Raw genomic sequence first — 26,946 nt, 5'->3', positions numbered from 1 at the left:
CTTATCTGGGGAATTGTGTGTAGTTTCTAGCAAGGGCCAGATTTATTTGGTATGTATGAGCAAGGAAAACAATTCATTTGATTAAGTTATTTGGGCGGCATTTTCAAAACACAGTATGTGTAGAGAAGGGCATGGGCTTAGGGCCCAGCATAAAAACCCTGTTCCCCCAAATCAGGCTCATTTTCCCATGGCCTTTTTTAGAGTTGTTTCTAGAAACCGTATGACCAGCACAGAGTTTTCTATTACAGATGGAGTTGCGCATCTTCAGGGGACAAATTGAGATGAATTGTTTTTCCTCTCCAAACTGAATCAAAAACTTTGTTGAGGTCAAATGTGACTCTCCTTTCGTAGAAATAGCCCTGCCTTGTTAAGGAGAGAGAGACTTGGCTAACTTCAGCAGAAGATGATAAATCATTTCAAAGGTTATTCTGTGGAGGTCTGACTACCAGATGGATGGCAGTAAGTGACTCTGAGGCCACTCATGATAAGATTTCTCTAGAAAGTTCTGACCCTATTCTTGTGTCACAGCCCTACTGTTTATGCTATTTATATTATGATATGTTGCTATCTGATAAATTTAGCTATTTGGCATTCAAAATTTACTACAGGAGGGGTGCTTTGCTATGTGCTTTCGTTCATTATCTCATTGACTGCTTATGCCAGTGTTCTGAGGTAGGAGTATTATCTCTGATTTGAAGGTGAGAAATGAAGGCTCAGAGGTGAACAATGAGATACCCAAGAATATTCGGCCAGAAAGGTGGAATTCCATCCCACACCCTCTGGAGTTAGAGCTTGTGTTCACGCTGCCTGCCAACAGCTTTGAGAGAGGGCCCTGATACATGGGGAATTCTCTCTATTCCAGTGAATTGGCTGACACAATCAGGTCCCTGGTCTGGGAGGAGGGTCGTATACCTGTGATGACCTTCACAACAAGGGGTTGAGTGCTGCGGCCCCTGACCTCGCCGCGCAGGGTGATTGTGTAAGGGGTACCAGCCCTGAGGCCCGGGATTTCCGTGGAGCACAGGCTGCCAGGAATCGTGAGACTGTGAGCTTCTTGTTGGGCCTGGTCAGCCTCCTGGATCTCAATGACAAACTGCTCATAGATCCCATCTGGGCTGGTCCAGTCCAGTCTGAGGGCATCCCAGCTAACCTCAGTCACCGTGAGGTTCCCCAGATCTGGAACCTCCTCTGCATAAGAAGACAGAGTTGCTGAGTTACTAAAAAAAGGCAGTTGCATGCTGGGATTCAGGCGAGATGGCACTTTGGCTGAGGTTGGGGTGAGTTGTTTGGTGAGTATTGATCACAGATGCATGATTTACAGCAGGAGTTGAGGACACTCTAATTGTTGGCACTAAAGCCAGGGCTTTTCTAGTCAGCCTTTGGAAATGAAACATAGTTCTCAGAATTGTTCACAACTTCCATTCTTGACATACAAATGGTGCTTTGGGGAGTCCTCTGATGCATTCTTAAAATGAGCTCAGATCAACGTTTGTTTTTTTTTTCCCCACTCGCAGAGCGTGCTTTCCAACTTCTTAGCTATTACGACTGAAACTTGCTTTAAAAGAAAAGTCACCTCAACTTATATAAAAGAAGAGTAGGTGGAACTTTCCATGGAATTGGCTACCATGCTAGGACTAGGACTCAGCCAAATAAGGGACAGGACCTTTGTATGGAAGCAGGGATGATTCACCGGTATTTCCCACTGGGGTAGGGGCTGAACCCAGTTAGAGGAGGGAAGAACGTTGATGCCTCCTGAGCAGAGACAGTGGGAGGAAACAAATTAATGAAGTAGCCTAGAATACCTGTCAAGACTTCAACAGAGACAGGGGGTGTGCTGAAGTCCCGAGTCACCCCACGGATGGTGATACTATAGTGAGTGTCTGCCTTGAGCCCAGGCAGGTCCACGGACCTCAGTCCTCCCGGGACAGTGAGGTTTTGGGCTGCCTCCTCTGTGTCAGTTTCCTGCACCTGAATGAGAAACTGCTCGTAGGCTCCTTCCAGAGCCGTCCAGTGTAGTTTGAGGGCATCCCAGCCCACCTCGGACACCGTGACCTCTCCCAAATGGGGAGCTTCTCCTGGAGAAGGACAAAGAACTAGTTTAACGATCAAATCACACACCAAGATCCAGGGACTCCTTAACGAAAGAATAGGCTTTATATTACTTAAAAAAAAAAAAAGTGACTTTCTTTAGATAACCATGCAGCTTCCTAAATTTGAGAAATAGAGCCAAGGGGGTGAGGCGTAGGAAAACATTTGTGATCTTATTTCATTAAGGAATTGCCCTAGCCTCTGGCAGACAAAGAGATTATTATTATTTTTTTCCTTCTAAATATAATGCCTTAACATCCCTCACCAGGAGGGAGCCTGTTTGTGAAGCCAAAGGTCCCTGCCATTGGGGCTGTGTGTATAGTCCCCAGGCTGGGCTGTGCACAGCCCCAGAGGCTGTGGTTCACATGGGGTGCAGTGTGAAAGCTACCCCAGGAGTTGTGCGTCTTGATTTCTTCCCATCATTAGGCACCACAGTGCTATAACTGAAGGTACTCAAATCTATTCAAAAACGAGTTGCGTCTGATTATCCTTGGGCAGGTTCCTGTTGGGAAAAGCAGAAGCTATAGACAGAAAGGTAAGAGGTACCTGTGGAGGCCTCAGCAGAGAGCATCGGTGTTCTATAGCCCTGGATCACCCCGTAGATGGTGACTGTATAAGGGGTGGCGGCCTTGAGGCCCTGGATGTCCACAGCCCGCAGGCTGCCGGGCACCGTGAGGTTCTGAGCTGCCTCCACCCTGTTGGCCTCCTGCACCTGAATGACAAAGTGCTCATAGGCATGGTCAGCTGTGGTCCAGTTGAGTTTGAGGCCATCCCAGCCAGACTCGGTCACGGTGAGGTTTTCCATTTCAGGGGCGTGGTCTGAATAATGACAGAGATGGGGTCAGTTACATCATTCCTGAAATGCTTTCCATCTGGGAACTCAGAAATGGCAAACCCGCTGCCAATGCTGCGAGGCCATGGGGGCCCCAGGGCCACCTGCATCCCTGAGCCATGCTGTTGCCATCAAAACACCAACAGAAAAATCAATAGAATGCTTATTTTGCCTTGTTGTGTATTTGGGTTTGTCTTTTGAATACGGTGTTTTTCTACTGACCAGTGTCCTGTGGATTCGGAAAATGCTACACGTCTGTGTTAGTACTGCTCTGGGCTGCAGTTTCCACTTTGGAAAGCGGCTCTCATCTTAAAGGTGAGATCATAGGAACGGCCTTCGGCTACTCTTGGGATTCTTGGTCTGAGCCGTCCAGCCTTCTGTATTTTGAGGAAATTGCCTCCTCTTAGATTCTCTTCCTTTCCGTGCATCCTCAATCTCTCCTGGAAGGCATGTTTTATAGTCTCTTTATGTTGGGATTTTTGTCAGTTTCTGGGGCTCAAATCAGTTTACATAAACCACTGCAGAAAGATCAGAGGTAAATTAACACAGTACAAGTAAGCCTGTCCTGAGCGAAGTCACTGAGTCTTTGCAAAACTGTCCCTCATTGGATAGAAAGAAAGACTGAGGGGCCCTGGGAGAAATAGCTTATTAAGCTCAATGAAAATTTGCCGTCTTTATTCATCTCTAGAATGAGCAAAGCACAGAACACTCACTTGTCTGAATGCATATGTCTTCAAGGTGATAAATTTGCCCAGGGCTGAGCCTAAATGGACTTTGCATCACCTAGGAAGAAAGGATTTTCTCTGGAAACAGGTCCTCTAAACAACAGAGTAAGAACTGCCTTGAGCTCATTTAGGTGAACAAGTTGTATCTCTCTATATGCCTCACATTGGCTGCTCATTTCAAATCAATCCCATCTGTCCATTAAAGCAGACGTCTCACTTGAAAATCTTAGCTTGCAGTTGGATAGAAGATATCCTTTCAGAGGGGAAATGTTTCTTTTCAAGAATCTGTTTGATTCAGACTTTTCTACGTTCTGGGGAAGGTTCTTCCTAATTGTTCCATTTTGGCAAAGCTGACACTCCTTCAAATCTTGTTTGATCTAGAACAGCGGACTGCCAACTATGATCTGAGGGTCAGATCCAGCCCGCTGCCTCTCTTGGTAATAAGTGAGCTGACAACAGTTTTTAAATTTTTAAATGGTTGGAAAAATCCAAAGAAGAATACTTCATGACAGATGAAAGTATATGAAATTCAAATTTTGATGTCATAAGTAAAATCTCATTGGAACTCAGCCATGCCTGCACAGTTACATATTGCTGATGGCTGCTTATGTGCTCCAGTGGCGCAGTAGAAGAGCTGAGACAGAGATCATATGGCCTGAAAAGTCTAAAATATTTACTCCCTGGCCCTTTCAGAAAATGTTTGCCATACCTGACCTTGACCTTCATTCTACAGACTCCTCATTCAACCCAAATCTGTGTCCTGGGGCCCTTATCCAAGACCCCATAGCAGTTCTTAACCACACAAACATGGTCTAGGTGAGAAAAAGAGGGCCCCAAGCTCCAAGTGATGTATCTGCTTGTGGGGAAAGAAAGGGAAAAAGATCAGCTATCTTTTAACCCGGCGGCCCTTGTGAGGCCAGGAGCAGTGCTCCAGTTGTAGCAATTATCTCCTTGACCTTGGGATTTTGGCACAACTAAACTCAGGAGTGTGTCCTTTTCCAATATCCCAAGAGCCCTCATGCATGAAGAGACATCAGACAAAAACCAATCTAAGCCAAACTGTAAAGTTAAGGAAATCAGTTCTGTGGCCCATAAACTCTCCTTTTTATCCCACTTTCTTATTTTTTTTCTCCTGCTGCTGTCAAAACTTCTTGTCAAGAACTTAGCTGACATTGAGAGCTGACCCCCCTTGTGTGAATTAAGTCAGTGTTTCCTCTCAGGTAACTGCCTTTTAAGTTCTTTCTCTGATTATGACATAAAGCATATTTTTTTCCATGAAAGAGATTTCAGGTACCAGGTTGCAAGAGATGTGGGGAAATTACCTAACTGGGGGAGGGAGGGGTTATGGAGGGGTTACAGATTGTCTGTTAAGCCGTTGTAGTCAAGATGGTCGGAGAGAGGAGGAGATCCACATTAGAAAATGTCTCTTCCTCATGAGAACCATTGTTTTCTTTAAATCAGCTTTTTTTTATAAGCCGCAGATACTTTATACAATGTCCTTCACATCCTGCTTCATCTCTTCTTACAGTGGATAGAGTAATTTTCATAAAACGTCACATTGCCCAGTAAATGGTAGTAGTCATGGTGATGATACTTCCACCAAAATTTTTGCCTATTCTTCCACTTTTTGTGTGTGTGCGTGGGGAGGGGGTTAGGCAGATCAAGAAAAAAAAATCAGTTATATTTAGTGCTGTGACCGTGACCACTGCTGGGTGGGTGCTTTTGGTGCCCGACCCAAAACCCTTCACTAAACAAATGCTAGACAGATAAGTAAAAGGTGTGACTTCAATGAATAAAATCAGTAGATAAATTAAAGGGAGGCAGGTAAGAATTATGAAAAGAGAGGGAAAAACGTGAATAAAAATACAGCAGACAACAGTCGAGATGGAGATCAGAGGCTTCACATCAATGCGGACTCTGCATTTCAACAGCAAATGACACACTTGTGGGCTTACTGCCCCAGAAGCCCAGTGTTTCCATTGTGTAGTTCCATACTGAATTTCTTGGCCTTTCTTTATGAAAAGGCTGTTGTCTTTTTCTTCCAGCTGTGCACTGGCATCTACCCTCTGAACAATGTCAGTGGGCCTGGGAAATCAGAATTTCAAAATCCCATTTCTGTGCTCATGGTGAGTTGACCAGCTGGCCTGGGGGAATTTCTGGCTGTGCCAACTTTAAATCTTTAGATTTCCACCGTCTTGTAGATGGTAATTACCAAGTGCTGACTGATGAGGAATCCACTTTTAGTGCTCACCGATGGGAGAGAGAGTGATTCTCCAACAGCAGCGGGATGGCCAAATTCAAGCCTCAGGACCCCTAAGGGTAGATTAAATTGCTTGGATCTCATCTTGTAAAGTTAATTGAAATTAAAAGCCTTGCCTGCCTTAAAACTTTCTGGTGACTCTTCACACTGTCAAGAATGAAACCCAAGCCCCTCAGCATGATATTCACTGCCCTTTGTAGATGGTACTGATAATGTCTGTAACCTTGTACCCTGTTATCCCCAGCTCCATCATACAGCAGGACTGTATAGCTGGTGGTTTCACTAACATAAAGTTTCTCATGCCTTTGAGCTTCTCACATACTGTTCCTCCAGCTGGAAATGTCGTTACTCCCTTCTCCACTTGCCCAACTCATTTTCCTTTTTAAGGATTCAGCCAAGTATCACCTCTTCCAAAAAGCCTTCTCTGATACGCTGCCTTCACTTTGCTCGGGTCTGGGATGGGTATCTGCCTCTGTGCTCCTGTAGCTTCCCACACTTTCCTCTAAGCAGACTAGTTACGTTCCTATAATTTTGGTTTTGGTTCTCTCATTCTCACTGCAATGTGTATCATTTCCTGAGTGGAGGGGTTGTGTCTTTCTCTTCTCTATACCAGCGCTGCCTGACCCATGGCAGGTAAGAAATAAATACTTGTTGGATGGATAGATATTTGACTAAATTTCAGTTTGCTCCATGAGAAAATCAAAATGGAAAATTAGAGCAGAATGTTTTCTATTACTTGCAGCTGTGGCTAAAAGCAAAATTCCACCTCTCTGCTTCCCAAACCCTTGAGAATTACTGGGGTATCACTGTCAAGTCTTACGCGGTGTGGGAGGATGCTTTATTGGCCTTGTGTTTCTGCATATCCTCCCTGCTTTATGTCCCTTACTGCTCAAAGAAAATCACGGCCTCCACTTCAAGCAGGGTTTTGTTGAGTTTATTAGAATACAAATATGGGGCCAGAGGGGGAGATGCCTGGCACATACTCATTTTGTTCAGTGCTAACAGGGATAGTACTTTTTTCTTTCTTTCCTTCCTTTCTCCCCCCTCCGTCCCTTTCTCCTTCCTCCCATCCTTCCTTCTTTCTTTCCTTCCATTTTCATCCAGAGTAAGCTTAATTAAAGACTCCAGGAGAATGACTTCCCTTCCCTTAATCCTTAAGAGAGAGAATTTGGGCCTTTGATACAGAGGTGAAAGAAAAAGATCAGAAGATTCAGTGGAAATACTGCCTCTGGAGGAGCTGGAGTCCCCAGGTGCTCATGAAGCATATGCCACGTGTTTGGCTGTGTTCAAGGTACTGGGGCTGCAGCACTGAATGAATGAGACAGAGTGCTTTCTGGCTAGAAGTAGGAGGCAGGCCATAGGTAAGTAAACCAGCTAGTAATTGATATCAGGCAAGTGTCATGAGGAACTCTGGAGCAGCATGAAGGGGTAAATCAGGATAGGGCACCATTTTAGACTGGTTGACAGAGAGGTCTGTTGAGATGAGACTTGAGCGGAATGAAATGAGGGAGGTGCTGGGTGTAGAACGGGGAGAAGAGTGGTATCTAGGCAGCAGGAGTAGCATGTGCAAAGGCCCTAAGGTAGGAGCAGGCTTGGCATACTTAAGGAACAGCGAGAAGGCCAGGGTGACCACAGTGAAATGAGCAAGGGGACAAGTAGTGGGAGTGAGGTCAGAGAGATGGGAAGGACCAGACTCTGTAGGGCTGTGTAGCCTGTGATAGGGTCTTTGCATTGTATTTCAGGTGTGATGGGCAGCTAGGTAATGCATACTTTTAACTTAACTTGCTGCTGCATCAAGCAGCTTGCGCTTTGGCTCAACGCCGTGACTAGAGCCCTGGAATTCTCTGGGAAGAATGCTTTGGGGCAGCCAATTTCACATCTTCTCTGTAAAACCCACAGACAATGAGCGACACTTTGCAGACTTCTGCTATTAAGAATCGAGTGATGCAGAGCTGGGAATCCCTTTCTTCTGACCTTTGAACCTACAACCCTTTGACATTTCGGGACTCATAACCACATGGTACCTTCCTCTAAGCACTCCCACTTTTCCTGTTTCTTTTCTCTCCCCATGTGCTTCCCAAGGCCAGGTGCCTGGGCTTCTGCTTCTTTACACCTTCCACAGCATAGTCCTGCTTGCCTCTTCCGTGTCTGTCCCAAAACTTCTTCTCACGTTAAGCCTATCCTGATGCTCAGAAGGCATCCCGTGCTCCCACTGCACCCCACACCCCTAGTTACAGCAAGTGAAGGTGTCTGTTTACTAGATTGTTACCTCCTTGGAAGCACAGACTTGTCTTCATTGCTGTAGTATCCCCAGGACTTAGCACAGAGCATGGTTGTAGTGCACTATTGGCTGAGTAGATAAAGGAGATATTTACTGGGAGGATATTGTAGGAGATATTTATTGGGAAGATAGACTTCAGGAGATGGAGAGAAATGTCCACCTCACTTTTAATAAAATAAAATAGTTCTATGGAGAAAGCCACAGAGAGAAATATTCTAGAGACAGTGGGGGAAGAGCCCATAAAAGGGACTTTGCACATTTTTCCTGTAATGAAGAATGTCTTTAAATATACAACGTGATTTCTTTGAAACAGTGTTAAAGATGCACGGCTGGGGAAATGAAACCACTGAGCCCTTGGCATGCCAAAACTGGGCTCTTAGTTAGAGACAAAGTAATTCCAGCCTGTGATTCACTTGAAAGCTTTCATCTCCCTGAGCGGCTAAAGCCTGGGGATTCCCTGCTGGAGATAGGAGATTAAAGTGGCTATAGCCAGAGGGTAAGATGATTGAGTGGAGATAGGAAACTCTCTTTAATCTAGCATTTGTAAAACTCAGGGAAAAGTGAAGAGAGAGGGAGAGAGAGAGAGGGAAAGAGAGAGAGGGAGGGAGGAAGAGGAGGAGGGAAGAGAAGAAGAAATTCCCTCTCTTGTTTCTCTGATTCATTTGTGGTCCCTTCGCATCTTATAACAAGCTCATGTTTATAAAGCTGAACCATTCAAATCTCTACCGTAGATTTATTTCTTCCCAATTTATTCTCCCCTCCCCCCTCATCTATGATCAAGCTACCCACCCCCCAACCCTCACCCCCACCCCCTCCCCCTGCCGAGCATCCTTGATGATCATCTCATAGCTGCGTGGGAAGCAGTCCATGCACAGTCAACAGAATTGACCACCTGAGCTCACTTTAGACTTTCTGAAGAGGCTGCTCTTTGTCTACTAAATACCCCTTCTCTCTCTCTTCCTTACAAACTACCGCAATTTTATGTGGGCGGCAACATGCTCCGCCAGAAGTCTAACTTTCCTAGACTTACAGCTAGAAGTGGCCAGTGAAATGCAAGTAGAAGTCATTGGTGAGGTTTCCAGAAAGACTCTCATCTAGGAGTTACTTTTTTTTTTGGTTTTGGTTCTTCCTCCTTCATGCTGCCTAGAACACAAATGTGAAGGCTGTACTGAAGTAGCCATATTGTGACATGGAGGTGACTTTGAGAATGGAAGCCAAGGACTAAGACTAGTGGAACAGAAAGCTAGAAGGAGCCCAAATCCTTGATAATTTGGAACTGCTGTGCCATCCCTGAACCACCTAACCTCAGACTTATTTTATGAGAGGACACCAACTTGTATCTTGCTTAAGTGACTGTTATTTGAGATTTCTGTTACATGCATGTGAAAGTATCCATAAATGACAAAGACGCTTCAAAGCATTTCCAAATATGCCCATCAGTGCAACACATTTTCTGCTTATGGAGACTCAGCTGGAATAGCATCTCTGCCAAGACACTGTCCCTGGCTGCTCCTGACTCCCCCATTCACTCCCTTTCCTTGCTTGAGTGCTGCCCAGTCACTCCCTTTCCTTGCTTGAGTGCTGTCTAACATTCTGACCATCTGGTCTTCCCCCAGGGACTGCGAGTAAGTGCACATGAGTCAGAATAGCAGTGCTAAGTACATAACCCATTTTTTTCCCCTCAAATATCAGCATACTACAATATATTCAGTGGGTTCTCAATACATACTTACTTATTAAATTGAAACTAAAGACTATTACTTGTCAGACCCTGAAGAATTAACATTTTTCCCCTGAACCTCTTGAATATTTGGGGGCCAAAGTTAAATGTGTATATTTTCATATAGGAAGAACTGATTTTTTTTCTCAATTTAGCCATTGAGAAAATATGGAAGCAGGTACAAAGAACAGGATACTTGGGCTAGAAGGGATACTGGAGGTCAGGATTAAGCTGTCATGGAAAAACAAAGTTCACCTCTTAATGACCAAGAGAAAATGAGAAGGCCACCGTGGAAGGCTCAAAGGACCGTGTGCAGTGTTTCAGGTAACCTGAGAGGAAAGCAAAAGACCTGGAATAAAAACAATTAATGGGAAAAAACCAAGGAATTATTCCCAACATCTTGGTCATCTTCAAAAGAAATAAAATGAAAAGTTAATTAATTGTGCTAAAAAGGGAGGAAAATGAGAAAAATTTAAAAGATTCTGTGAAATGCACAAAATTAAAAAAAAAAAGAACCAAAGACAAACACAAACTTTGATGCTTTAAGTTCTCCTGGGAGGAAATATTTAAAAACCACTTTGATTGCCCAGCTAGGGAACTTCGCTGTTGGTGAGTCAGTTGACAAGAGGAAAAGATAGGTAAGTAACTCTTTCAAATGGGATTTAGAGCAGTCATGAGTAGAGACATCCCCACGTCTTCCCACGTGGTCTTCTCATTTGAGGACAATCTGGCTGATGGGTCTGCAACCTCAGAAGCAACAGAGGGTGCGGCGAGAGCTCAGAGGCTGACCTCACCTGTGGATGCCTGTACCCGTGCCGGCTTGCTCTTGTGCCTGCCCTTCTCTGCTATGAGGAGGATGGTGTATTCCTGCCCAGGTTTCAGGCCTTTCAGGACGTAGGAGGTGGTGCCTCTGGGGAGCAGCACCTCCACTGGCTGGCCCGAGGGAAGACTGTAGTTGAGGCGGTAACGGTCACACTTGGCCAGTGGCGTCTGCCAGAGCAGGGTCAAGCTGGTCTCCATAGTTTCAGAAACCCGAAGGTGCCTGGGCGCGTCCAGGTCTGGGAGGAAAACAGAGAGTTGAACACCCTTCAGGCTTACAGGGCAGGACTGCTTCTGGGGCTGAAAGCTGGTTGTGGACTACAGTTCTAGGTCTGCCGTAGCGTTGTGTGGCTTCAGGTGACTCAGCTGTCTGAGTCTCAGTTTTCACCTTTGTGAGATGCTGTTATTGTACGGTACCTCACTGTGTTTTTGAAAGATTAAAAATAATATAGTGATATATCCATACCATGAAGTGATACTCAATTAAATGCATTTAAAAGCAACTGATTATTGATACAAGACACAACCTGGATGGATCTCAAGGGAATTATTCTTAGCGAAAAAGCCAATCTCTAAAGGTTGCATATTGTATGATTCCTTTTATGTAGCATTCTTGAAATAACAAAACTGAATGAAGCCCAGATCAGTGATTGCCAAGGATTAAGGTGAAGGGGAGGGTGGGAGTTGCCTTGGCTGTAGAAAAGTGTAGCAAGAGCGACCCTTGGGATTGGAACTATTTGGTGTCTGACTGTGGTGGTAGATTCCAAAATCTACAAGTGATAACATAGGACTAAATACACACACATACACACACACACACAGCTGAGTGAAATCTGAATAAAGTTGATAGACTGTATCAATGTCAGTTTCCTGGTTGTGATAGTTTTCCATAGTTACACAAATGTTACCAATGGGGGGAACTAGACAAGGGGTACAGATCTCTCTGTATTTTTTCTTACACTGCATGTGAATCTACAATTACCCCAAATAAAAAGATAAAAAAGAATATGTATAAGTGCTGAGCATTGGACCCTGTATAATGATGTCCCCACACCAGCCACCCTTATCATCCTAGTCCCGGGGGAGATGAGCAGGAGGCTGGTGGAGAGGTAAAGGGAAGAGGTTTTTTTTTTTTTTTTTTTTTTTTTTTACAAATTTTCCAGAAAAAACAAACAAACTTGCAGAAAGAATCAGTGGCCTCAAATCATGTAGCCCCTCAGCATCCTCACTCAGAGGCTGGAGCTGCAGGATGCAATAAGTAAGAGCAAAGATTGCCTTAACCTACACGCCTGCCACTTATAATTTATATGATGAGGGTATGCAATACAAGTTAAGTGTTTGCTAAGAGAAAAGCCCCCAGATGTGTTTTGATTATTCAGTGGTTTATAAAAAACTGGAATCGGTTGCCAACTTTCAAAAGTTTGTCGATCTCTTATAAAGTCTGGTTCCAATTTTTTGTAAAATATCCCCTGTCCCCCCTTCCTGCATAGAGAGTAGCATTAGGATCATTCACATGGGGAGTGCTTATGCTACTTTTGAATGTGGACATCTGGGCTGGATGATCCTGGAAGCCCCACTTTCCCCTGGGCATCTACTATTTCTTTTTAAGTAGGTTTCCTGCCTTCTGGGCCCTGTTCTGTCTGCTGGTGCTAGTCCCGTGGAGGTGGGGATCCAGGCGGGCCTCACCTGTGGCCGCATTGATGGTGGCTGGGTCACTCTCCTTGTCCCCTTTCACGGCAGACACTCCAATACCATATTCAGTTCCTGGCCTCAGACCTAAGAGAGAACATGCAGGTTGAGATTCAGCCCAAAACTGGACAGACTTTCAGAAGGCCATAAAAATGGCCCTGAACGGGTCCCTGAAGGCTACGATTTCTCAATGTCTGGACTGTTTCACAGCCTGACTCACTGATGCCCAAGTGAGATGGGTAGCCAGGAACCATTTTTTTTCACTCTCTGGAGGGTTGCAATGGGGGGGACATGCCCCCAGGGCCAGTTGGGTCAGGGATGCGGAGCTCACCTGTGAGTGTAGTTTTGGTTGTGGTTTGTTGCCTCCTGGGGACTTCTACCTCGGCATGGTCACCTCCAGAGATGGGTGCGTACTTAATTCTGTAACTGTCGGTGGCCGCCTTGACGTTCCTCCACTCCAGGGTGATGCTGTTGTCTGTCTGGGAGATGCGGCGGAGATTTCTGGGCGCATCCAGGCCTGTTTGGGAGAGGAAGGGGCATTGGTATTGAGAACACCAGGCACCAGGAGAGAGGGAGTCCTTGACAGTTCAAGGTGAGACATGAAAGGTGCCTGCCATTGGAGAGAAATGACAGAATTGCCCACACACTCCTCTGGTTCAATAGCTAATGCACACATCTAAACAAATACTACCTACATACTTGACACTTTCCTCATTATTAAAGCGCACGATACCTCAATCATTCACGTTTTCCACCAATTTCGTGCTTAATAAAAACTGTACAGAAACTTGCAGATAAGCTCTGTGACTGTAAGAACAGGTTTGTTGTATTCATCACTGGATTTTTAATAACTCACACGGAGCTTACCGAGCTCTGAAAAAATATTTAGTGAATGAATGGTTGACACTTTGGTACTTTTAAGATAGTGCTGTAGGCTAAGAGGTTAGAAGGCATCTTTGTCATTTATGTTTTCCATATACTGCATTTTATTATTAAAATATTTATTTAAATTTTACTTTAACCAAAATGTCTGAGAATCTCAGACCAGAATTTTCTATGTAGGCAAAAATTTTCTTTTGCCTTAGAAGGTTATTTGGGGTAATATTAATCAATCAATTGCTACAGTATTTTAAAATAAAACTTAAAGGAATGAAAATCCCCTTTCCATTGTTTCTACTGTAAAAGGAGCCTGGAAGACACCCCGACATATAGTGGGGATGGGAGTCTGGCAATCTTTCCTTTGCTGGGGCTGTTAGCAGGGGGAGGTCCGTTACCTGTTGTGAAGGTCTCTCTGGCGGGGCTGCTAGACATGTCAGCCCTGTGGGAGATGAGGGAAACCTCATACTCTGTGTCTGGCTTCAGGTTCCCGATGGAGTACTGGTTCTCCTCGTGTGTGAGGTCGACGCTGGTTCGGTCGCCGGGCACATCTTTGATCCCGTATGTGAGCTCAATGCTGTCGATCTCGGCCAGGGGCTTGGACCAGGTGATGAGAGCGGTGTTGTCCGTAACGTCTTTCACTTCGATCTGGCTGGGGGCGTCCAAGCCTGTGACAGGCAGAGGACAGAGGGGTTTCAGAGATCAGGGCCAGTGCCAAGGGCTGAGCAGAGAGGGGGCTTGTAGCCTTCCAGATCCGTGAGTGTACGTTCAGGTGCAAACTGGCCAGCTGACCTTATCTTGTCTTTTGGAACCTCAATTTCCTGTTTGCTGTGCTATAAGTAGGGATGATGACAACTACCTTGTAGGGTTTTTGTTTTTTTCAAACATTAAAGGAACTAATGCATGTGGAGCATCTAGCACAGAGCCTGCAATGTAGTAGTTATATGACAAATGGTTATGACTATATTATCATCATCACCATCATCATAAGTTGAAGAAACACACTTACGGGCTACTTCCCTTGAAAAACATTGACTTAGCCTCTATGGGTTTTGTTTGTTTGTTTGTTTTTGTTTTTTGCGGAACGCGGGCCTCTCACTGTTGTGGCCTCTCCCATTGCGGAGCACAGGCTCCGGACGCGCAGGCCCAGCGGCCATGGCTCATGGGCCCAGCCGCTCCGTGGCACGTGGGATCTTCCCGGACCGGGGCACGAACCCGCGTCCCCTGCATCGGCAGGCAGACTCTCAACCACCGCACCACTGGGGAAGCCCTATGGTTTTTTAATTAGGCAAAACTCCCTAATTGGTAACTTCTCTATCCAAATAATGAAACAGAAAAGTGAGGCAATGACCGTCTTGACAATGTATGGAAAGTTAGTTTTGATGAAAATAATTCAAGCAAGAACGTCACGGCTATCTCAAGCCTTGCCTGTCTTTGAGGCCGCATCTTGGCCTTCCTCCTGCCCTGCTGCGCACCTCCTGCCCCACCCACTCTGGGCTTCCTGCTCTGACAGCATACTTCTCCTCCAAGAGCACCCCGTGTTGTTTCTCACCCCCGGCCTCTACACTTGCTGTTCCTCTGTTTCTTCTTCCTGAGATTGCTCCTCTCCCTCTAAAAATCTCCTATTCATCCTTCAAAATCCCACTCATATGTCACTTTCTAACAAGAACCATTGTCTGACCCTGTTGCAAACAGATAAACACATACTCCTTCCCCTAGGGGTATAAAGTTTCAGTTTGCAAGATGATTGAGTTCTAGAGATCTGCTGTACAGCATTATGCCTCTGGTTGAGAGTACTCTATTGTGCACTTAAAAACGTGTTAAGGGCTTCCCCGGTGGCGCAGTGGTTGAGAGTCTGCCTGCCAATGCGGGGGACGCGGGTTCGTGCCCTGGTCTGGGAAGATCCCACATGCTGCAGAGCGGCTGGGCCCGTGAGCCATGGCCGCTGGGCCTGCGCGTCCGGAGCCTGTGTACCGCAAAAAACAAAAACAGACAAACAAAAAAACGTGCTAAGAGGGTAGATCTCCGTTTAAGTGTTCTCACCACAATCAAAAATAAGAGCTTCCTAGTATTGTGCTTTTCTCACTATTCTGTAACAGATTTCTCTACAGTTTATTCAAACTGTATTATACAATCTAGATAGGGTCATTCAGAGAGTCGGTCTTTGACCTTTTTGAATCCCGAGTGTAGCATCAGGTTTTGCCATTTATGTCTTTACTCTTTTTTTTTCTAATTAGTTAAATAATTTTAATGCATTAAAACATTATACAGTAAAACATACCAGGCTGAAAATTAAGATATTAAAGCATTCAGTCAATGTTTCTTCATTTTTTAAAATAGTTAAGTTTGTGTTTTCCGCACTGGTTGAGGAAACAATATCAAATAAAAGGAACTTGGTTTTATAAAGGGAATGAGAAAGAGGAATAATTCATAGCTGATTGTGAGAAACCTGCAGAGTTTAGTTTTTGAACTCTGTGAGTTGATACATTAGTCTCAGCTCACAGATGTTGAAGCCGTGAAATCCACAATGAAAATAATACTGCAATTCAGCAGTGAAGCCTCCCATCCTATGATCTTCAAGGTGCTAGGAAACACCTGAACCATACCTACTACCTTTCTTAACACCCCTTTCATCAAAGAAGTTGAGATTCAGTCAAGGACACCGATCTCGCCCTACGTTCAGAACCCTTCAATACAGGAGATTAACATTGTCTTGTGCTCACCCTGTGCCAAGCACAGTGCTTTGTTGTTTAAGTCTTAACTCTCATGACTGTGCCGTAGGAAGATATATGAACCCGGTTTCCAGATGGTGGGTCTAAGGCTTAAAGAAGTGGATCTACCCAAGGTGATGGTTATTGGTGAAGCTGGAATTCAAGCTCAGGACTGTTTGGATCCAAAGCCCAGGCTGTTTCTCCTTTAAATGATGGCTCTCAAAAATATTTACATATCAGAAATGGTTGTCATACAATCTCTCTATAGAGCTGAGAGGGAAGGAGCTAAATATGAAATTTTTAAGATCCTTTAAATCTGGAAAAAGATCAGGTATCAGCAAAATAAACTGGTAAGTATCTGCCTCTCAGTGTTGTTATTTATGTGATTATGAAACTTCAAATGTTGGGATGTTTGTCCTTCAAGAAGAAGAAAATAAAGCAGACAATCCCTAAATTTAGATTAAAAAGAAAAGGGCAGATGAAAGAAATGTCTTTTGTATTTTCAGTGGGCCGTCTCTATAGCAAATAAGCATTTGCTTAATCTTTTCTATGCCTTTCTGGTGATCTAATGATTTTTTCTTGTTGGTGCCCGCCTTCTACCTGCCACAGTGTCGATGTTGTCAGGATGATGGAAAACACTTGCTTCTGAAAAAGACAATCTTATGAATTGGATCTGAGTTAAACAAAATGTGCAAATATTTAAATGCAAGATGTTCTTTCTTGTCATTAGTAAACAGATTTAAATTTTCTAATCACCCCCTGCCAAGAAGAGTCAGTACCTTAAATAGTTGGCACATATGCTATCTTGAAGAAGATAAAGAGATTTTCCCAAATGTCTGTGCAAAACAATTTTGTTTGTTTGTTTATTTATAAAAATTTGCTTCTTGATAGAACGACTCCAAATTCAGGATTTTTATCCCCCACCAAATGACCTAGCAGTACCAAATCCTACTCTAGACCCAAGAAGTTCTGATCTCTTTAGCACTGAGTCACATTTTATTTAAGTTCCTGTTGAAGACATGGAATCAACACTCTACATAACCCAGAGCCTAGTCAGTGTTACTGGTAATGGGGTTAAAGTCATAAAAGTAAACCCAGGCTTAAAATTCTGGCCCTGATAGTATTAACCATGTGGTGTTAGTTAAACTGATTCAGCTTCTTTAAGCCTCAGGGTTTTTTTGTTTGTTTCTTTTCTTTTTTTTTTTTTTTTGCGGTACAAGGGCCTCTCACTGTTGTGGCCTCTCCCGTTGCGGAGCACAGGCTCCGGACGCGCAGGCTCAGCGGCCATGGCGCACGGGCCCAGCCGCTCCGCGGCATGTGGGATCTTCCCGGACCGGGGCACGAACCCGTGTCCTCTGCATCGGCAGACGGACTCTCAACCACTGCACCACCAAGGAAGCCCTAAGCCTCAGTTTTGACTCTTGAAAAATAATAGCATTAATATTTTCCCTACCTTTTCCGTAGGACTGGGTACTAATATTAAATCAGATAGTATGGTAGATTATTTGCTAGAGTCTCACTTATTTATTTTCCTGTATCAGTGCCCCTTTGAAATGTCACTTTGAAGCTTCTCTCATAAAGAGATGGATCTTTTCCCCCACCCCTTCAATCTGGACTGGCCTTGAGATATGCTTTGATGGAAGTGACCCAGTGTCTTTTGTGAGCCTGCTCAGCTGCCGTGAGATCAGGCCCAGGCTAACCCACCGGAGGCTGAGGGACCATGTGAGGCAGAAGAGCAGTGTCCTGGCTGAGGCCATCCTGGGCCAACCAGCCCCCAGCCCATACAGATGCATAAGTGAGTCCAGTCAAGAACAGAAAAACTGTCCAACCCCAAATCACCAATGTGAAAAGTATCATTTCAAGCCACAAAGTTTGGAGCTTGTTTTTTAGGTAGCAAAAGCTAATTGAGGGCTTCCCTGGTGGCACAGTGGTTGGGAATCTGCCTGTCAATGCAGGGGACTCGGGTTCGAGCCCTGGTCCAGGAGGATCCCACATGCTGCGGAGCAACTAAGCCTGTGTGCCACAACTACTGAGCCTATGCTCTACGGCCTGTGAGCCACAACTACCAAGCCCGTGAGCCACAATACTGAAGGCTGCATGCCTAGAGCCCGTGCTCCTTAACAAGAGAGGCCACCGCGATGAGGGGCCTGCGCGCCACAACGAGGAGTGGCTCCCGCTCGCCACAAATTCAGAAAGCCCACGCGCAGCAGCGAAGACCCAACGCGGCCAAAAATAAATATAAATAAAATAAATAAATTTGTAAAAAAAAAAAAGCTAATTGATACAGATGCTCTGTAAGAGGGCATGTTATCAACCAGAGATGCTTTGCAGTACAATCAGCTTTATCCTTGTGTCAGTGGTATTAAAGGTGATACTCACGAGTCGTTGTCACCCTCTTCAGGCCTGGGCCCCGGGTATTGTTTTTCACGATGTGCAGAGATATCTCATACTCTTGCCCGGGAGCTAGGCCAGTTTGCCGGTACGTGGTCTCCGGCCTCCGCAGGCTTTTGGTGATCTCTTCCTCATCTTCTTTATTCTGAAATATAGAGGCACCTTTGTAAGACCTAAGGAGGTACCAGCTCCTTCATTTATGTGATTCATTCATTCTGTATTCATGCCTTCCTCTTTCATTCTTTCATCTATCACTAGGCACTTACTAAGCATCTGATCGGTATGGCAGGTGCTGAGGATATAGAGACATGAATACATCTCTCAAGTTGGTTTCTCCCTCCCACAGACCTCTCTACTCACCCCTTTGACACTCAAGTCAAATGACAGTCATGAGAACCAGAGGAACTCTGGAGCCACCAAATCAATCCTTCTTTTCATAGACGAGGAAGCCAGCATCCCAGAAGTCATGTCATTGTCCCATCTTCCACATAGCTAGTAAGAGGCAGAGTCTGACTTTGAACTCAGGGACCTCTTTCCTGCTCACATGTGCTTTTAGGCACAGAGAGAAAGGATACTCAATCTCAGATATGCCTGGAGGCATTCTGAGACAGAGACCATTTCTTATCTTCTTTGCCTCTGAGTGGAGATTTGTAAGACTGTAATGGGAACATAGAGATGACTTGCCATCTATTTACTTAGGCTCTCATCCCTAAGTGCTGTGCTTATTGACTTCTTAAGTCACTTAAAAATAGATGCATATGCACAGGGGCTACTTAGAGCCTTGTCCCACACCAAAAGCCAAGGAAGTGAGTTGATAGAAAAGTCTACAAAGCCCTGTGAGCATCTTTCAGATCCTCGTGGTCGAAGGTGCCCACTCCTCTGTGCTCCTTACCATATTCCGGAAGATGACCTCCCACGTTTCAAAAGCGATGTCCACAGGATCCCACTCCACTTCCACAGATGTCTCCCTGATGGACTTGAATTTTAGACCTTCAGGTGTAGGCAGGTCTGTCAGGAAGAGCACAGAGAGGAGGTAAAGATGACTACATGTGTGATGGAGGGGACAGACATGGTTCCCTAAACCCCGCAGGGCTGTCTGTCAGAGCTGGAGTCTATTTAAGGGTTCTCCTGGGATGCCGTCTACTATGAGGCATCATGGAAATTAATATCAATATAAGGACCAACCATATGACTGAATATTGGCAATTTCATATGCTTAAACCTAATATGACAATTGACTTTGAAATCATACAGATGGGCTAGAATCTCAGCTCCATCGTCACAACTTTTGTGTGCTTGGTTGAGTTAACAAAATGCCCTGAGTCTCAGTTTCTTCATCCAAGAGAAGGAGCTAAGTATGCCTACCCCTTGGGAATGTTTTGAGACTGCTGAGTCCCACAGTGACTGCCGGCCATGGTCCCTGGCCTGAAGCACAAGTTTAATAAAAGCAGCCAATGTTACTATTACTAAGCAAAAAAGAACCAATTTCTAGCCGCAGCTTGCTTTTTAGGAGTGGAGGTAATTATTCTGATGTTGGACTCTTAAAGGAAGAATAACTTGAACCTTGATGTTTCCACTTTTGTATTTTTTAAATATATAGACAGTGAGCTCCATAGAAAGGTAGTAGTAGAATAGAGTACTTAAGACTGCCAGGGTTCAAATCCTATCTCTACCACTTATGAACTGTGTGATATGGGATGAGATGCTTAACCATTCAGAGTCTCAGTTTCCTCATCTGTAAAATGGGTTAACAGTAGCTCCTGTCTCATAGGGTTATTGTGAGTTAAATGAGTTAGTATGTGAGGACTTTCTTTAACAAATATTCAATGGGTTATAGGAATAAGAATACATATATATGTATAACTGAATCACTTTGCTGTACAGCAGAAATTAACACAACCTTGTAAACCAACTATACGTCAATAAAATTTTTTAAAAATTCATTGGGCTTAACTGGATTCCAGAGTTTTAACTAGTGTAACTGCGTAAAGACAGCCATAGAGCTACAGGGGCAAAGGTGAGGCAGTAACTCATGGGGGGCGTATGTACTGGACAGGAGGGCAGATGAGGCTGCCGAAAGGTGTTCTGCTCACTCACAAGTGGCCACCCTGGCGCTGACAGGGATGCTCTTCTTGTTCTCCAGGATGGCAAACACGCGGATAAGGTACTCCACGCCAGGCTCCAACTCCTGGATGGTGGTGGACGTCTGGTTTCCAGGGACGCGGAACTGCATTTCTAGGCCGTCTTCATGGGTGGGCGTGTACACGATGAGGTACTCTGTGACCCGCATCTCATTTTCCCAGGCCAGGTTTATGGTCTCTTCTGTCACTTCTGTCACGATGAGGTCTTTGGGAGGGGACACTGGCAAGAATAAGGAAGGACAGTTTGGGTCAGGTGGTGTCATAACGCACTCTATGAATTCCCTCTTGGTTTGTTTCCCTGGACCTGTCTCTTCCCCCAGTCACGGAGCCCTGAAACCCAGCTTCCATTTTCTAAAATGCAGACTCATCAAGGACCCTCCTGCTGTGACCCATCTTCAAAACCTTTGGTGGCCATCCCTTGCCTTCAGGCTAAAGTTCCAGGTCTGCAGTGTGGCCTTCAGGGCTCTCTGTGAACTGGCCCCTCCGACTTCTCCACTCCCTGGACCTTAGTTCAGATTCAGGCCATCTGCATGGGAAAGTGCAGCCTGGGCTTGGCTTTCTGCTCTGAACTTCACGTCGTACGTTCTTAGCACTGGAAGGGTATTTTAGGCTCATCTGGTCCAAGTCTTTCCTTTTCTTAGAGGTGAGTGAGGCAGAGGGACTTGCTCAACTTTGCTTACTCATCAAATGTGGAATGTACCTCTCCTCCCGGCCAGCCTGGTCTTCCTTCCAACCAGGCTTCCCTGGCTTGGCCATGTCAAACACAGAGCCGTGGGTTTGTTTTTATGTGCCAATGGCTTTAATCAAGGCAGAAAGTCTCCATTACGACAAGTATATAAGGGTGGGTGAGGGAAGTACAAAGAAGACCCTCATTAAACATGAGCATTATCGGTCTTTGCTGTGTTTTCACTCAACCAGTGTTTACTTACTGAATACATGCCCTGTGCTAACTGCTGGGATAATGCTCCTTTCAGGCGCTCACAGTCCTTGGGATAAAAGACAGCAACAAAAAGGTGATTTAAGAGACGGGCCTGCTTCATAGGTGATCAGCACCTCATCTTTAGCTGAATGTGCATTTAAAACAGTTTGTTTTATGTAATCTCACTGTCCATTCAACTTAGCTGAGTTTTTACTTCCATCCAAATGAGGGATTTAGTTCATTATTGGTTCCATGTCAATACAGAGTAGGAAAGAAGGTTGATGTTAGCAAAAGGGAGGTGAGCATTTCATCTGCCCTCTTCGTGGGCACTGGGTGTTAAACTCAGCGTAGATGAGTTACCCAGATTCAGGTACCAGCTCTGTGATATATAAGCTGTGTGTCCTTGGGACAATTCCATAACCTCTCTGAGCCTCTGAGCCCTCAAATAGGTGGCTCTGTAACAGGTGAGTCAAAGAGTCTGTGTGTGTGTGTGTGTGTGTGTGTGTGTGTGTGTGTTTGGTATAACACAGAGTTCTCCAGCACATGCCAACTCGATGGTGGCTGTCATCACGCTAGTTCGCTGGAGTGCTGGTACTCACCTTGGGAGCAGTCTTCTCCGGTGTAGCCCTCATTGCAGATGCAGCGGCCGGAGACGCACTGGCCCCAGTTGCTGCAGTCGTTGGGGCAGGAGCGCTGCCCGCAGTCCAACCCAGTGAAGCCCTCGTGGCACACGCACTGGCCGTCCACGCAGCGGCCCTGGCCGTGACAGTCGTCGGGACACCTGCGCTGCCCGCAGTCCTTGCCTGCGAAGCCCTCGTGGCACACGCACTGGCCATCCACGCAGCGGCCCCGGCCGTGGCAGTCGCCGGGACAGGAGAGGTCTGCGCAGTCGGGGCCAGCGAAGCCGTCCTCGCACACGCACCGCCCGTCCACGCAGCGGCCCCGCTGGCTGCAGTCCCGGGGGCAGCGCAGCTCCCGGCAGTCCTCACCCATGTAGGCGTCGTCACAGACACACATACCGTTCACGCAGCGGCCGTGCTGGTGACAGTCATGGGGGCAGCTCATCTCGCCACAGTCATAGCCCTGGAAGCCGAGTTCGCACTCGCACTGCCCCTGCACACAGCGCCCGCGGCCGTGACAGTCGTTGGGGCACCGCAGCTGCCCGCAGTCCTCCCCAGTGCGGCCCTCGTCGCACACACACTGCCCGTTGACACAGCGGCCTTGGCCGCTGCAGTCGCGGGGACACCGGAGCTCGCCGCAGTCCGCGCCCGTGAAGCCGTCGTCGCACTCGCAGTGCCCGTCCAGGCAGCGGCCGTGGTCGTGGCAGTCAGAGGGACAGCGCTTCTCGCTGCAGTCCGCACCCGCGAAGCCCTCGTTGCACACGCACTGGCCCTCGTCGCAGCGGCCGCGGCCGTGGCAGGCGTTGGGGCAGGCGAGCTGGCCGCAGTCCTCACCCGTGAAGCCCTCGTCGCAGTAGCAGGTGCCGTTGACGCAGCGGCCGCGGTCGAAGCAGTCGTTGGGGCAGATGAGCTCGCCGCAGTCGTCGCCTGTGAAGCCCTCATCGCACACGCACTCGTTCTCCACGCAGCGCCCGCGGCCGCGGCAGTTGTGCAGACACAGGGGCTCGTTGCAGTCCTCGCCGGCAAAGCCGTCCTGGCACACACACCGGCCGTCCACGCAGCGGCCGTGCTCCTCGTTGCAGGGCACCGGGCAGGGCTCCTGGCTGCAGTCCACCCCCGAGTAGCCTTCGAAGCAGACGCAGGTCCCGTTCATGCACTTGCCCTGGTCATTGCAGTCACTGGGACAGGCCAGCTGGCCGCAGTCCTCCCCCATGAAGCCCTTGTCACACACACACTGCCCGTCCAGGCACTGGCCTCGCAGGTGACAGTTGCCTGGACATTCAGGCTCAGAGCAGTTGGGGCCTTTCCAGCCCGGTTCACACACACAGCCACAGCCTTCAGTGCTGAAGTTGCCCCGGCCGTTGCAGAAGGGCTTGGTGTCCAGGTGGCCTGCAGGGAGGGAAGAGAACAGAGGCTCTCCACTGAGCACCAGCAGCCCAGTTTCTTGGTTTCTAGCCACAAAACCCAAATTCAAATTCAGCCAGAGCAGGGGTGCACCCTCAGGCCCCATCTGGCTTGAAAACCACTTGCTTACTGTGTGAAACGAGTTGGGGCCTGATCTAATGATCCTAGGTGGGAATTCTTAACCTGCACTCTCTGAAATTGTAGGTTCATATGCAGATTCTGTGTGTGTGTGTGTGTGTGTGTGTGTGTGTGTGTTTCCATCCCTGGGGAGAACTCCCATAGTTTTCATCAAATTGTCAAGTATTCCCGTGACCCAAAGGTTACGCATCACTGCCTGTACAATGCAATATGCTGGCCTGTGTTGTTACTTTTCCCGCACCTAGCCAAGGTCAGACATACAGGAGAATAAGCGTTTCACCAAGAAATAATTGTTGAACTGAACTCAGTTCTGATGCCTCGACTCAATAGCTGTGCTGCATTTGCAAAAAATTTTAGACGTTCTGGAGCTGTCTCTTCATCGGTCAGGTGGGACCAATGGCCCACTTCCCTGGGTAAATCAGGTGAAATAAGGACATTAAGGACCTGCTGTTGTGCTCACTGTGATTTCCTTTTGCAGAGTGTTTTGGGTTGACTCAAGTTGTTATATGTGTTTATGTGACCAAAACTTGCTAAATTTTTTGTAACTGAAATGAGGTAGCTAAGGAGTGGCTTTCTAATTCTGTTAGGACAGCTTTGCATTGGGCTCAGCCCTCGCAAAGCTCATGTGCCTCCATCTTTTTTCCTCTCTATCCTGAAAGCTGCGGTGGTGGGTGAATATGAGGAATACGTGGTCAGGGCTGCTGTGACTCTGGCGCTTTGAAGTCTCTGTAATGTCTTGGCTTAACTTGCTGCAGTGGCTGGTGTGGTCTCCATAGAGCCAAGGAGAAGAAACAAACAAAACTCACTCCATTTTCTCTGCATCTAAATACAGTTGAATGAATACACTTTATCTCCTTCCTGACAACAGGAGGGAAGTCAATTTTAAGAAAACGTTGGCTCGGAAAGTGAGAATCTAAATTTATGTTGTCTAGTATGGTAGCCACCAGACACACGTGGCTTCTAAACAACTGAATTGTGGCTAGTCTGGATTGAGATGTGCTCTAAATGGGAACTACATACACACTGGATTTCAAAGACTTAGCATAAAAGGGAAGAATGTAAAATATCCATTAACAATTTTTGTATTGATTCCAAGCTGAAAGATTATTTACTTATATTGGATAGATGATTAAAATCATTTTTACATGTTCCTTTTTTCTTTCATTAATGTGACTATTGGAAAAGTTAAGATTAATTACATACATGGCTCAGATTACAGTTCTAATAGACAGCACTGCATTAACCATTTTTTTTAACCCATTCTTTAGCATCAGTCCTATTGTTTAACTCCCCCCTGCGTTTTGCCAGGGAGTTGACAGAAGTGGAAGATAAAGTAATTTGTGCATAAAGAGAACTTTTCTGTTGTTGCTTTTGCCTTGGAAACCTAAAGGATGTCCTATAGTACTGTCCACTTACAACAATTAGGGCTGCTCTTGAAATAATCTGCCAAAATATTTTCTAGTATCTAGCAAAATACTTTCTGCTCATACTTTTTATGAGCAGCAGAAATAGAGATTTTCATCTCTGATTTGAAGCTGTTGAAGCCCCTGTAGCTCTATCAATTTTAGGGGATGAAGATGAAGACAAAATTCCAAAGTGGCACAATTCCTTAAAAAAAGATGCACCTGGAGACGGTATCACTGGGATAGCATGAGTTGTGGAGACACACAGGCACCTTCAAAGCTCCTATCTCTTATCACTCTTTGAGTCATCTTGTGCCAGTTTAACTTTTTTGAGTCTCATTTCTTAGATCTCTAGAGAGGGGGTATTAAACCTTATCTCAAAGGGTTGTTGGAAGGATTAAATGAGATAGTGAATTACAATTCCTGGTACATAAAGGGGCTCAATTCATATTGCAATCATCATCGTTGCTGCCATTAAACTGGAACATTTTTTCTATTTCGCACAGATTTTGCATCACCGTAGGCAGCATTGTAACTTTGCAGGAACACTGGGGTATGGAATCCTGTAGTTGAAGTCCTAACTTGGCCACTTATGGCAGGACCTTGAGGAATCCCAACTTCCTTCTAGGCCTTTAGTTTCCCTATTTGTACAACGAAGTGATGGGGCTACATCACCACTTTTCAGAGAATGATCTTTGGGTTAGTGATTTCAAAATAAATTCACAGGTTTTAAGGGTAGAGAATGAGTAGATTTCATTGTCAAATAAGTTTTAGAAACTAAAATAGGGTTTTTCAAAGCAGGAATTCTCGGAGGCCTGAAAATTCCTCTGAGAAACATTTGTCACCAAGACTCTCCAAAAGCAGAATGGAGATGATTACATCCTGCACAATCATTTGTCCATAAAATCTCTTTTTTTTTTTTTTTTTTTCTTCTTTTTGCGGTATGCGGGCCTCTCACTGCTGTGGCCTCCCCCGTTGCGGAGCACAGGCTCCGGATGCGCAGGCCCAGCGGCCATGGCTCACGGGCCCAGCCGCTCCGCGGCATATGGGATCCTCCCAGACCGGGGCACGAACCCGTATCCCCTGCATCGGCAGGCGGACTCTCAACCACTGCGCCACCAGGGAGGCCCCATAAAATCTCTTTTGAATGAACACCTTGTGAGGCTAGTTCCCCAGGGAGCCCACTCTGGAAAACAACTGACGGATCCTGGCCTGCTCACGTGTACAGTGAGGGCCTGGGCCAGTCACCAGCTCCTACCTTCGGCAGGCTGGAAGCAGCAGCCTGCTCCCAAGGTGCACTGCTCCCGCAGGGAAGACACCAGGTTCTCTAGCTCCTCCAGTCTGCTCAGAAGCTCCTTGACATCAGGAGCAGCGGCACAACCACAGGCCCGGCGGGGGATGTTGATGCGGTGTGTGAAGACGATCTGGTTTTCCCCATCTACCGTGTGCTCCTGGAAGCTCTCCCTTGGCTCTGACAGTGGGACCAAGTCTTTCTCCCCACTGGCTGATTCCAGATCCACCGAGCACTGGGACCCCACAGGCAGCTTGATGTTGTAGACATGATTAAACACCACCGGCTGGTTCTCCTCTGGCAGGGTGACATTCAACCCACTCTGTCGCTTGTGCCGGATGACTTTCTTGAGGACGCCACCTTCGGCAGGAATGGCAAGCAGAGCTAGGAAGATGCCTGCCAACAGCCGAGTCATGACCCCCATGGTGGAGGTGGGTTAGGCTGAAGGTTCCCGGGGTTCTGTGGTCCTAGGGTATCTCACTCTTAGGCAGAATTGGGGATTTGGAAGCTGAGAGTAGAATCCAAATCGGTTGTTCCTGATCTTCTGGAAGGAATTCTCTTCTACAAGTAAACAAAGGAAAACAATAAGCTTGTTAGTATCTACTGTTCATTGAATATCTGCAATTCCAAGTGAATTT

At 46.2% G+C, this 26,946-nt stretch overlaps 1 protein-coding gene across 5 annotated transcripts in view; it reads right to left on the bottom strand.

Annotated features, from left to right (window-relative positions):
* TNC (tenascin C) overlaps window positions 1–26,946 on the bottom strand; it is a 94,673-nt gene that overhangs the window by 40,813 nt on the left and 26,914 nt on the right. For 2 of the 5 annotated variants that reach the window (XM_082617862.1, XM_082617863.1), the window contains exons 2-13: window positions 26,276–26,869; window positions 22,052–23,461; window positions 20,490–20,753; window positions 19,285–19,400; window positions 18,381–18,537; window positions 13,689–13,958; window positions 12,746–12,931; window positions 12,412–12,501; window positions 10,701–10,964; window positions 2,635–2,907; window positions 1,803–2,075; window positions 913–1,188 (exon numbers count right to left, since the gene is read on the bottom strand). In XM_082617862.1, the coding sequence (XP_082473988.1) occupies window positions 913–1,188; window positions 1,803–2,075; window positions 2,635–2,907; window positions 10,701–10,964; window positions 12,412–12,501; window positions 12,746–12,931; window positions 13,689–13,958; window positions 18,381–18,537; window positions 19,285–19,400; window positions 20,490–20,753; window positions 22,052–23,461; window positions 26,276–26,732 (4,036 nt within the window). In that variant the 5' untranslated portion in view covers window positions 26,733–26,869. The remainder of the gene's footprint in view (window positions 1–912; window positions 1,189–1,802; window positions 2,076–2,634; window positions 2,908–10,700; window positions 10,965–12,411; window positions 12,502–12,745; window positions 12,932–13,688; window positions 13,959–18,380; window positions 18,538–19,284; window positions 19,401–20,489; window positions 20,754–22,051; window positions 23,462–26,275; window positions 26,870–26,946) is intronic. The other 3 variants (XM_082617864.1, XM_082617865.1, XM_082617866.1) reach the window with 2 other exon arrangements.

The sequence above is a fragment of the Mesoplodon mirus genome (assembly GCF_964341445.2).
Source record: "Mesoplodon mirus genome assembly, chromosome: 1".
In the NCBI taxonomy this organism is placed as follows: domain Eukaryota; kingdom Metazoa; phylum Chordata; class Mammalia; order Artiodactyla; family Ziphiidae; genus Mesoplodon; species Mesoplodon mirus.
Note: the sequence above shows the minus strand (reverse complement) of the source record. Positions and strands in the feature narration are given on the sequence as shown.